General features: G+C 42.9%; 1 protein-coding gene across 1 annotated transcript in view; it reads right to left on the minus strand.

The window, feature by feature from the left end:
• Window positions 1-8,415: 8,415 nt before the first annotated feature.
• Window positions 8,416-12,538, minus strand: part of oca2 (oculocutaneous albinism II) — a gene marked incomplete at its 5' end in the record, with an annotated part of 39,168 nt that continues 35,045 nt past the window's right edge. The window contains one exon of the mRNA XM_079157745.1: window positions 8,416-9,156. Coding sequence (XP_079013871.1) covers window positions 9,069-9,156 — 88 coding nt within the window. The 3' untranslated portion in view covers window positions 8,416-9,068. The remainder of the gene's footprint in view (window positions 9,157-12,538) is intronic.

The raw sequence follows: 12,538 nt of genomic DNA on the forward strand, positions 1-12,538 counted from the left end.
GGTTCATGCTGAGTGTTCATTGGTTGGTTGCTCGGTGGAGCCCTGATGTCACAGTGTTCTGACTCCTTCTGCTGACAGATGAAGGGCGATGCAGTAAGTTATCCTGAGTGGCGCTAAATTTAACAATAACTCAGCATGTAAGGATGAAACCTGATCAAACACACACTTTGGTGTTTCATTAGACGACTGAGAGAAGGTGGAGACTTCCAGCAGGACCCTGACTGTTCAAATCACTGCGACTGTCAGCTCAGCTCAGGCAGTAGCGTCTCAAACACCGCGGCTCATGTGTCACTTCAGCTTTCTTTAGTTAGACTCGAATGTAAAAGGTCAAGAGTTATTGTGAAAAACGTTTTTTTTCCTCACGTTTCCTGTCAGATCTTATTGACACGATGGCAGTTCAGGAATCTACCAGAAAGAAGGAGTCGGCATTATTTACGTTTCTGCAAACTATGGAAAAGTTTAACGTCGAGGTTTGTGCGTTCGGTCAGACGGTTGGTGGAGATGCTGGAAAGATCAACACACACAAGTCAACGTTCACTTTAGATCGGCTGTTAAAATACAGCGTTTGGAGCTAAACCTGTGAAAATGAATGGGCCGTTATTTGTAGATCTCACAGATAATCCATGTCATCATGAAGCAGCAGTGGGCCGTGCATTGTATACCTGGGGCCTCTCTTCTACCTAGAGACACAGAGGTGAACTCTGATTGGATCAAAGCTCCACTTAAAACAAGCTGCACTGAAGCAGAGCAGCTGAGGAGCACAGTAGCTGTGCAATGAGGACATAAGATGATGGGAACAATAATTACATTTATTTATAAAGTAGCTCTAACTTTGTGATTTTAGACCAGCAGAGAAGGCCTTCAGGTTCTGACGGCTCAAACAAAAGAACGTCTTTTAGCCAACAGACCGCTGTTTGGTCCCATGTGAGACGACGAGTCATCGGCCATTTATTTTTCACGTAACTTTCGTATTTAAGTAACACACGTAGTTATTTTAACTTTTACTAGTTTTTCAACATCTTTATTAAAACCTTTAAAAAGCTGCCCTGTTTTTAGACCTTTGCTCGAAATTGCATACCCATACAGAAAAGACTAATTATGTAACTACAGGGTCTATTTTAATAATTTTGATGTTATAATAAAAGGTAACACTGGTGAGATTTGATCAGCTGTTTAAATATCAGTGTATATGTTACTGGTTAAGAGTAAATTAAGATGGCACACAGCTCAAAATGAAGTTTCAGGTTCGCCTGAAAAAAAAGCACTTTTATTGTTATTATTTTCTTGAAATGAGGCCCTGGCTAGCCTAAAAACTCACAAATCATAGCACAACATGTTAGCAGTCTCTCTGCAAAGTTTGACTTTGATAAAGTGAAGCAGAACGACATGAGAGAGATTTTAGTACAGAGAGTTTAGGCGAGGTTTCCAAAATGTGCATTCGGGCACATTTGGGCACATTCGGGCACCATGTGTGCCATTTGAATTTTCTCATGTACCAAACTACATATTTCACTTGTATATTACTAATGGTGTTCAATACATCCCAATACAGCAGTTTTGGGCTTTTTTGGGGGTAAATTCAACCAGACATCCATCTTTTCTCTTTTCCCATTCAAAATAACACACAAATCAACTGAATATTGAATCCAAATGGAACAACACCAACACTACAAACTACAAGCAGACCATGACTAGGCCAGGATTTTGGCCTGAGAACACTAAAAAGATCGCAAACTGCACAACAATAAATCAATAAACCATTTATAAGAGAATCCATACAGTTTTATGCCTCCATCTCACACACACACACACGCACGCACGCACGCACGCACGCACACGCACACACACAACGATGCCAGGATTTTGGCCTGAGAACGCTAAAAAGATCGCAAACTCCACAACAATAAATCGATCAATAAATCGATCAATATAACATTTATAAGACAATCCATACCTTTCAGATGACGGAAGACGGTAATCCGAGTCACTCGAGGAGTCCTGTGTGTTGGCCGAAAACACGAGGTCTTCGTCGTCCGACGAAGAACCAGCCGGAAATCCAGGACTTCCTCCGCGGTGAAACGTGTCTTGCTTCCTCGTTTCGACATCTTCGTAAAATTTAATGCCAACGTCTTCAAACAAACCGTAAAAACGAGGCTAAAAAAAGTCGCTGCGAGGCAAAAACAGGCGGAAGCGGCGAGTCAACAACGTGCAGGTGCTGTGAGACAAAAGGTGCTGCGCGTACCTGTGGTAGCGCGCGTACCTGTGGTAGCTGCGTCATCGCGATTCTCGTCTTGCTGGCTATTTTATATTTACGCGTGGCAATATCTCCCGAACCCATTGGTCGAGCTCCATGGTACCTACCTCCCTTGAATTGTTCGAGCCAATAGAATTGAGTAATCCTGTTGAGAATGACTGACAGTACTGTTAGCCAGTCAAAATCAGCAAATCTCCGTAAATTGTGACGTGATGCTCCGAAAGCAGGGAGAAGGTTCCTCCCATCTCCCTCGCTCTAAATACCCTCCCAAGGAACAAGAATGACGAATATGTTAGACAGGAAGTCCGTTGAACTTTTACCGGCGAAAAAATGCTGCGATATATTCTTTTTCTTCATGAAAACGCCAAAGTTGAGGCATTTATATAAGGAGCCCCCCATCTGGACGGCCCGAGGTTTAATAGGTTTTTAAACTAACTTTACGTTAATAACTTTGTGTAGCTACGTAGTTACGTTATATTCTTATCTTCTTATTTGAACACAAGCCATGAATTCTTTTTCTAAAGTTAACAAGTTGTTTCTACGAGGCTGAAACATTAAACATATTCATGGTTTGCAGAAACATTCAATGCCAACTTTACATCGGACAATAATAATAATGTGGTTGCTACGGTAACATGGTCTAATGTGGTTATAAAAGGTGTAGTTTGGAGTTGGTGTACAAGGCTTACATAGAACACTCATGAATATTCATGAATCCACATGATGCTTTATTTACTGGAGCAAAATGACAAATTGGACGAAATGAATTCAACAGATTTTCCATCGCGTCGTGTTTGATGATCTGTCGTCGTGTTTATCTGGACGGCCTCGTGAGTCGCTGTAAGTGGGTAAACGGGGGATTTGAACCCAGGCCAGTACGAGCATGTGGCTCCAGAACGGACCAGTGAACCGGCTCTGGGCACCGTGTCGGCAGGACTTATGCATATGAGGGGGGGGGGGGGGGGGGGTCCGTCTGTCTCTGATGGGCCGTGTGGATCCTTGTAAACTGACAGAAGTTCAGAAGTTATCGGCGTTTTGTACAAACATCACATCGATTCAAAGTCCACATTCATGAGTGTTGTGATGAAACAAGCCAAAGATATTCTGTTCACTGTGTTCTCTGATGGTTTGGATCGTGTTTGGAGGACGTTGTTGTGTTTTGGGGTCACAGCTTTAGTTCGATGTATTCTCTGCTGTTCTGTGTCTTTGGATTGTTGCCTGAACAGAGATTATTAGCCGAGAAGATGTTTTCTTGTCATTAGCCACTTTATCCACTGTTGTGTTATTTGTCTCACTCACGGACGCTGAAGAGCACTTTGACGATTGTCTCATTCTGTAGTTGAACTGTATCTCAGCAGTGAATCTTATTTGTGTTCTCATGTATCATCTCCTGATCGAACTCCTGTAAACTCAGCTGTGCTTTGTGTTTCCATGTGTGGCGTAGCTGTAGGATGGAGAAGCAGTGTCCTGTTAGTGGGGTTGGTTTGATCTCCTTTGGCTGCAGCGTCTACAATGAGTCGATGATGCTCGTGCTATTTTCATACCTGTTTCTTTTTGGAATAAAGTTTTCTTTCTGTAAAACATTGCAGTCAATTTACCACTTTAAATGTCTTCTGTTTATTCAAATTGAAGCTATTTGTTTTTTCAGTCGGACTAAATCATTGTATTCAAAGATGTTTCTCCAGCTGTTTTTGTTTAAATCGATTTAAATCAGATTGAGAAACATTTTAAACTGTTAACGACCCGCAACAAAAAGACAAGATGGCCGCCATGTTCCAAAGTTGAGCAAAACCTTTTAAAGCAGATATTTGTTGCAGAACAGTGAGAGAAACAAATTCAATTCAAACTGCTTCAAGTTGTCGTCGTGCTGAAGGACCTCTGGTGGGTTCAGACACTCACAGCTTTCATTCAGCCGTTATCTGCTGACTCCTCTTCATCGCTCTGCTGAGAGCATCGCCGCCTCCACACGTTCCTCTGGACGGAACCGTTTGCTCCACCGGTCGCCTGCTGCACCTCAGACAGCTCGGTGAGTCTAATGATGTTTTTTGGAAATATTTGATGAATTGTGTTCTGCGTTCTATGACGCCTTAGAATCCAAGTGTCAATATTTGGACCAGAGGTTCTCAAGGTTCTTGGGATTGTAACACGAATCAAACATATAATTACTATTTGTTGTCTTCTGCCTTTGAAAGCATTTATACTCTAAAAGGTTTGAACCTAAATCCATCAAACTGGTTCATAGTGATGAACCTTTATGTTCGACTAGTTTGATCTTTAACGCTTTTAGAAAATCTCATTCTCAGATGTCGGTCGTCTTCTTAACCGCCTGCTCGCCACTACCAAATTTTCAGTTGCCTCGGTAACCGTATTCTTTTTTATATACATTAGGAAATGTGACTAAAGACCTGAACGGGGGGGGGGGGGGGGGGGGGGTCTGACTCCGGCCTTGACAACATGTTGCCTTCTGTCCTTCCTCCCGTTGTTCACTCATCCTTCACTCAGCAGGAAGCTCCGGAGCTCTGAACCACGCTGGGAACATTTTACAGCACCAAACAAAAGCAGCTGTCGGCTTTTGACGAACGCTTTGATTCAAACATTCCGATGTGACGAAGGTCGAAGCCGAGCAAAGTAAAAACGATGAAGTCTGGTGTTATTTGAATGGCCGTTAATTGTCTCATTGTAAAGCTGCTTCTCTCAGCACTCAGTCGTGCACCTAATATCACCAAATATTCCACTGATAAAGTGTTATGAAGTATTTATAGTATATTAGCGTTTCAGTATCTTGGTGTATTTTCAACGTTCTGGCTCCTCCTGGCTTTAGCGGTGGACTGGATCACTGAGGATCAGTGAGACGTCAGAACATCAGGAGACGTCTCTGCTTGCTCAGCAGTGTCTTCACGCTCACGTCCTCCTTTTTGGCCTATTTACATCGGGTCAGTGACACTTTATCAATAGTTAAAGACTTCATTACATGATTTTACAATTTACGTTTTGGTAATGCTAATCGTCTTTGCATCGGCCTCTAAAAGGAGCTCCTGCTGCTGTTTTTATTGGAGTCTCACTTTTAGAAATATCTCCATCAGATTGTTTGAATAACCAAAGAAACAAAGTTCGGCCACAGGAGTCTAAAGTTGAACTCTGCATGGATCATGACTTCAACATTCACTCATTCTCCATTTCATCAGGCGCACAATGCCGAGATAAGAAATCCAATTAAGTCGATGCTACACAGTCTTATTTCCCATTTTGCAATCATCTCATACATGTCTATAAACAATGAGCCAGTGAGAGTCTAATACATTCTGTGTCAGATATGCAAATGCTCTATTATTAGGAGGATAGAACGGTAACAAGGCGAGTGAGTTTTGATCGACCGCGGTTGAACCAGGAAGCGACGCTGCAGCTTCGCCTCTGTGAAGCCTCTGGTCTGCTGCTTTGAAGAGGAAACATTCGGCGTCTGACGGCTCCTGTTTGAATGGTTTGTGCTGAGTCAGATAATAATAACTTGAACATAGTGGAGCTCAGCTCAGTCTGAATCCTTTGTGCTTCAGAGGTCAGACACCAGCTGATCTGTCTGGTTAATAAACTCACTAATCAGCTGCTTTAACAGTCAAATAGAAGTCATCTGTTATTACATATTATGCAATATGTAATAACAGATTTACCATTGGTGGTCATTCTGGAATTCTGCACAAACACAGTTCATACAGCAGACTCTCCATACAGCACTGTACATGAACACAAGAAGACAGAATAGAATTTACTTCAGCAATGATTCTGCTGTAAATCCCACAACGGTCAGAAAGACGAGTTCTTAGTTCTCTCCATGCAGCGAGTTTCACTGACTGTAACTAACATGATGCCTCGTGTCTGTGGAAACACTGCTTTCTAAGTATAGCTTCAGGTTCGCTGTTATCCATACACTGCACAATATAGTCATTTATTTTGTCCAGTTATCTTCCCAACATGTGCAGCTGCTCACATGAAAAGCATCGATGCTTCTACGAAGGTTTGACCTGATTCCACTTAATGACCAAACAGCTGCTGTTCTATTGGTTCAGCATCAGTTAGTTCAGTCTAGGGCTGCAACTAACCATTATGTTAATAATCGATTAATCTGTCGATTATGTGTTTGATCAGTACGTGTTGTGGAAGTCCCAGATATCACGGACAGTTGAACGGCTTTCAGGCCGATAAGCCACGCCCCCTCTCCGGTAAGCCCCGCCCCCTCTCCGGCGCGTCCAGCGCGATGCACGCGAATGAACACAAATAGTCCCCGGAGAGACCGGCCGCGTTCACCGCGTTCATCGTGTTCATCGTGTTTGGTGTTCACACACCTTTGGTTCTGTAGAACGTTGGTTCTGGTTCAGGTGGAACCTCCTCATCATCAACGTTAATCCAACAGTTTCACATAAAAGGCTCCTCATGTGTTTAATCTGTGTCATCGCTTCCTCTCGGACTAATTAAAAAAGACCTTCTATGAGGATCAAAGCAGGAAGTGTTTATTCTGGTCTGTATCTCGTTTGTCTTGAAACAGGAGAATCTGGCTTTAAAGTGAATCCTCTTCAGCTCCTCACTGGCTTCTTAATTACAGAGGACAGAACACGTTAATCCCTTCCTGATGAATAAGAGCGTGAGCCGTGGAGAGAGGACGAATTCATCGAACCGCTGGAATGAATGAGTTCATGTGTTCACACACACACACACACACACACACACACACACACACACACACACACACACACACACACACACACGCTGTTGATCGACCTGCATGAACAGTGAGTTGTCGCTTCATTATCGTAAATATTTTCTATTAATCAATGCTGACGTCGAAAATATTGCATTACAAGAGACAAACGATGTGAATGAGAACTGATTATGACACGTTAATGTATTCAACATGCTAAACACTATGCTATGACATGTTTATAACATTTTACAATGGCAACCTATAATATGACTTTTTATGACTTTTTTTGCAGCCCTGTCTCCTAAAAATGACGTTTCCCCAAAAATAAAATGCATTCTCAATTACGTTTGACTCGAAACGTATTTTCTCTCCGATTACGTTTGTGTTTGATGAACTACAGATACGAGGAGGAGGAGGAGGCAAGGAGACATGAGAACACCAGGGTAGGGAGTGAGGGAGGAGGAGGCAAGGAGACATGAGAACACCAGGGTAGGGAGTGAGGGAGGAGGAGGCAAGGAGACATGAGAACACCAGGGTAGGGAGTGAGGGAGGAGGAGGCAAGGAGACATGAGAACACCAGGGTAGGGAGTGAGGGAGGAGGAGGCAAGGAGACATGAGAACACCAGGGTAGGGAGTGAGGGAGGAGGAGGCAAGGAGACATGAGAACACCAGGGTCGGGAGTGAGGGAGGAGGAGGCAAGGAGACATGAGAACACCAGGGTAGGGAGTGAGGGAGGAGGAGGCAAGGAGACATGAGAACACCAGGGTAGGGAGTGAGGGAGGAGGAGGCAAGGAGACATGAGAACACCAGGGTAGGGAGTGAGGGAGGAGGAGGCAAGGAGACATGAGAACACCAGGGTAGGGAGTGAGGGAGGAGGAGGTAAGGAGACATGAGAACACCAGGGTAGGGAGTGAGGGAGGAGGAGGTAAGGAGACATGAGAACACCAGGGTAGGGAGTGAGGGAGGAGGAGGTAAGGAGACATGAGAACACCAGGGTAGGGAGTGAGGGAGGAGGAGGTAAGGAGACATGAGAACACCAGGGTAAAAGCGTTTCACATGAAAGCAGAACTCTCATTCTTTCCTTCGGTTGTGTTGAGGATCCTCTGAACTCCGTGTCGTCTACTTTCCATTTACCGATTTTCAAAAAATGTTCAGATGTTGAGAACTCCTGAAGCTTGAGTGGGAAAGTGTCGGTGGACAGAACAAGAGCAGACAGCAGCAGATTCACGAGGGTTAGAAAGAGTTAATGCTTTGTGACTAACGGCTTTATTAATGACTAATACATAATGTATGAATGCATCATGAATAAGGCCGTCAACAAGAGATGTTGTGTTGTGTTCATCCTGGTCTCCTTTAGTTTATATAGATATATCTATCTATAAGGAAAACTATATATATATATCTCTATATCTATATCTCTATATAGATATAGAGATATAGATAAAGAATAAAGTGAAACTGAGCCAAATGAAGAGCAGAAACATCACAACCTTTATTGTTAACGTTGATCTCAAACATGGAACATCTCAGGTCGATGTCCATCCACTCCATGTTACAGCATTGTTCTACATTAAATGTGGTCTAAAATAATTGAGTTTACATTTCATCATTGTGTACACAGTACAATAGGTAATAACACGTCTATAACAGTCTACATGTTTGACTGAATCACTCCACTAAACGCTCCCGTTTGATTGACGCTGTTTACACTTGAAATCCCTTTCACCGGGTATTATGGTTCCTTTAAAACAACTCGTGAGTGATCGGTGTACAAATCAGAGGAATACAATTAATGATGAGAGCGTAGTAAACAGAGTGAGTGGTCTGGCACCAGAGGGGTTAACTGGACTAACACCAGCAGCACCGTGAGCAGCAGGACGGACTGGGACCAGGTCCTCCAGGAGACTCTTTGAGTTTGTGACTTCGTATTGTTGGATGTTGGATTCAAAGTGTTGGTCAGAGCTCCGGTGGTTCTGGTCCCTGCTGCTCTTTTTTGCATTTTAGTCAAAGACGTTTTTTTCCCAAAAAACACGAGGCAGCTGAGCTTCATTTAGCGCCCGCGATCCGATCGGTCGATCGGGTGACTCGTCACATTGACAGCGAGCTGAACGTTCCTTTGGATCACATGTTCCATCCGAGTCCGATGTGTGTGAGCAGCAGGTAGCACATGCCGATCACACACGTCATGATCATCATGGGGAATCCCAACCTGTGAGGAGAAAGGAAACAACAGGTTTTAATGTTCATCACCAGCGTATTTAACGTATAGAGATTCATGGTCCCCAGACGATGAATCCTTTCTAATCCACAGACTTTTCATCAAGTCATATTCAGGTGCCAACCTCCGGTTCTTCATCGTGAAGCCAAAGCGTCATGTGTTAGAGCTGCATTCTCTCTAGTGTCCACCAGGGGGCGACTCCTCTGGTTGTATAGAAGTCTATGAGAAAATGACTCTACTTCTCTAAAAATGTTCAAAGAGGTGGAATCATCTGCTGGAGACCAGGACGTATCGCTGGACCCGCTGGAGGGAAGGGAGGCACGGAAGAACCAGAACCAGGACTGAGAGGGTCAGACTGAGACCTGCTGCAGTAACATGAGAGGTTTTCTAAAGAGTCTGGTGCTCAGAGTCACTACAGCTTTAGACCACAGGGGGCGACAGAACCAACACAAAGTTAAAGTTCCTCGTAGCAGCTTTAAATAAACTCAACTAAATGTTAGAAATGTACTTATTTCAACCCAAACCGTGAACCTTTCATCAGCCGAACCAGGTAGAAATGTAATGTTGTGTTCCTTTCTTTGCAGTATGTTGTTTTCCTGTAAACAATCTTGAGTTAGATCATCAGAATCAGAAACATGTCTGCTTTTTATTCTCTAGTCATTGTTGCATTATAGTGCAATGCAGACACGCATCCACATCATGAATACAACGTGCAGTAGAAACAATATACGGTGTTAAAGGAGCGTTACTGTTACTCCATCATTCATTTGTCATAAAAATCCTCAAATCTCTACAAATGGGCGACTGCACACGTTTGTTTCTCTACATCAGACAAATGGAGCCGACGGCCTGAAGCGACGTGGTCATGAATAAGGTCTGATAAGGCGGAGGTACTTCACAACGTCACCTCATATCACAGCTCCTCTCCTCAAACCCTCTCAGTGAATCTGTGATATACGAGAACATTAACCTCACAACAGGACAAACACACAGCAGGAGGTCACCTTCACCCGTCTGCTGCTCTCTCATTTCATTCACCGTCTTCGTCCTCTTTTAAACTTTCTTGGCCATTGACGACATTTACATCGACACTTATATGAGAATATTATATATGTTTGATATAAACATTGTTTGTATATTCTGAATGAGTTCTTATTGTGAATCATGTTCAGAGTAACTCATGTGTGATATGTTGATATTGTTCAGGTTCTAGGATCATTCTGTGGACATGTGTGTATATATATACATATATACACACATGTATACATGTGTACATGTATATATGTATATATGTATATATGTATACAGCTCATTCACTATCAGAGTCTCTCTCTGTGTGTTGAACACAACTAGTGGAGCTGCAGTAGAGACGACGTCCAGAAGGAGAAACATCATGAAGGACTTTAACATCAACATTCATAATGAGACCTGATTCAGAATATACAAACAGAACATCATGTTGACATGAAGAACCATGTAAAACTGCAGACAACAGTGTTTTGGTTGCTCAGTTCGTGTCATACATTTAAAATGTGTCCTGAGATGAGTCCAGACCTGCAGATGGTCCTTCATGGACCCATGGCTGCTCCGGAGGCTCTGACACAGATCCATGTTGGAGAGACAGAAGAACGTCTTCTTTGTCGAAGCAGGAAAGAAGTTCAAAACTATATAATACTACTGAGAATTAATATCATTCAAATATCATTTAGAGCAGATGTCAAATAAACCAGAAGATAAGCAGAAACATCCTGATGATGGTTCACATTACTGTCTGCTAACTGTGCTAATCTTCCTATTGAGATCAATGACAAAGCGCTAACAGTGAGTTATTTCTGATGCGCGGCGATTATCATGGTGGTGACGCACGTTAACAGCATCAAATATAACTTCATCTTCTATCTTAAATGTAGTTTTACCAACAGACATTCTATATGTTACAGTAACTACTGTAGCACACTCAGGTCAGACGGGGAAAACATGGCGGAACTAGCAAGATAGCTAAGTAGCGCGCCGCCCACTAGCTAGCTTGCTAATTCCACCATGTTTTCATGCAACACGAGCCCGACAGAGAGGCAGCTCTTCATCGCTCACAGTTCACCTTCTGCAGTGCAGCAGCACTGACAACTGAGGTTAGCAGAAGGCTAAGCTAAGCTAAGCTATTAGCAACATGTTCTCTCCGTCTCTGGAATGTTTTGCCCACTGAAGCGAATCAAATCACAGAGACGAACACGATATCGATTCTCACACCCAACGACACATCAAGAGGACATTTTACTGAGTAACGTTTCACTCTTTAGGCCTTTGCTTTGTTTTGCCGCTCGCTAGCATTGTGACATAATCATGACGTCAAATGGCTACAAAATCCCGACGTACATGTTCTTTAGTATTTATGACTCACTAAAGTAACGTAGTAAAGCTTCCGTTCGTGGTTATTGCTGGAAAATAAGTTCAAAATGGATTTCCTTGAGTTTCTCTGCACCGTGTTAAAACCAACTGGTCTATAAACAGAACAGAGCAAGTGAAGAACTTTCATTATGAACGAGTTCCCTCAGAGAACGTGAGGACCAAGCCTCACGTCTGATCCACGGTGTCAGTTACTGAGCTTTAATTAAAGATCGCCATGTGGCCAATTAAGTTACACAACTTCCTTATTTCAGATATTTCTGACAGCTGGGAAAGGTTCAATGTTTGGGGGATTTCATGAGAGTTTAGCCGGTTGATGTTATTCTTTGTTATGCAAACATTCACGTTACATTACAGTCATTTAGCTGTTGTCTCCGCTCTCTCTCTCTCATAGAAGCTCCATGAGCCGTTTCAAAGCCCTACTTTAAGATGACCTTTCAGAATCTCCCACGTATCGAGTCTTCTTCACCGGATGAGCTGCAGCAGACAGGAAGTCCAGAGGTTACCAAGTAAATGTTGGAGGAGTGTGTGTGTGTGTGTGTGTGTTTATGTCTTACTCTTTATTGCTACTATTTGTTCATTCAGGTGAATACAATTATGCCGTTTCCACTTAATACGCATGTGGAAATGTCAGCTGAGTAGTTGAACTGAGGATTAATGAGGCTGGTCCAGTGATGAGGACTTCAGGTTTAAAACAGGATGTGAATAATGAAGGAAAACCTCAGAGAACAAAACTAAACAGAGATCTGACCTTCCACTTCCTGTAATTTAAGAAGTCTGTCCCCCTTCATCACAAAACCTCCTCTACTGAAAGGCTTTTGCCATTAACTCCATATTTCCACATTTACAATAACCCTAGAGAACACAGTGATGAGTGTTTGAATCACAGACTCTTCATAAGAAGTGGACGTCGTCTTCGTGACGTCTCACATCGGTTTGTGGACGTTTTGAAGCTTTGACTTCAGCGTTT

Source organism: Pholis gunnellus (assembly GCF_910591455.1).
Source record: "Pholis gunnellus genome assembly, chromosome: 4".
NCBI classification, from domain to species: domain Eukaryota; kingdom Metazoa; phylum Chordata; class Actinopteri; order Perciformes; family Pholidae; genus Pholis; species Pholis gunnellus.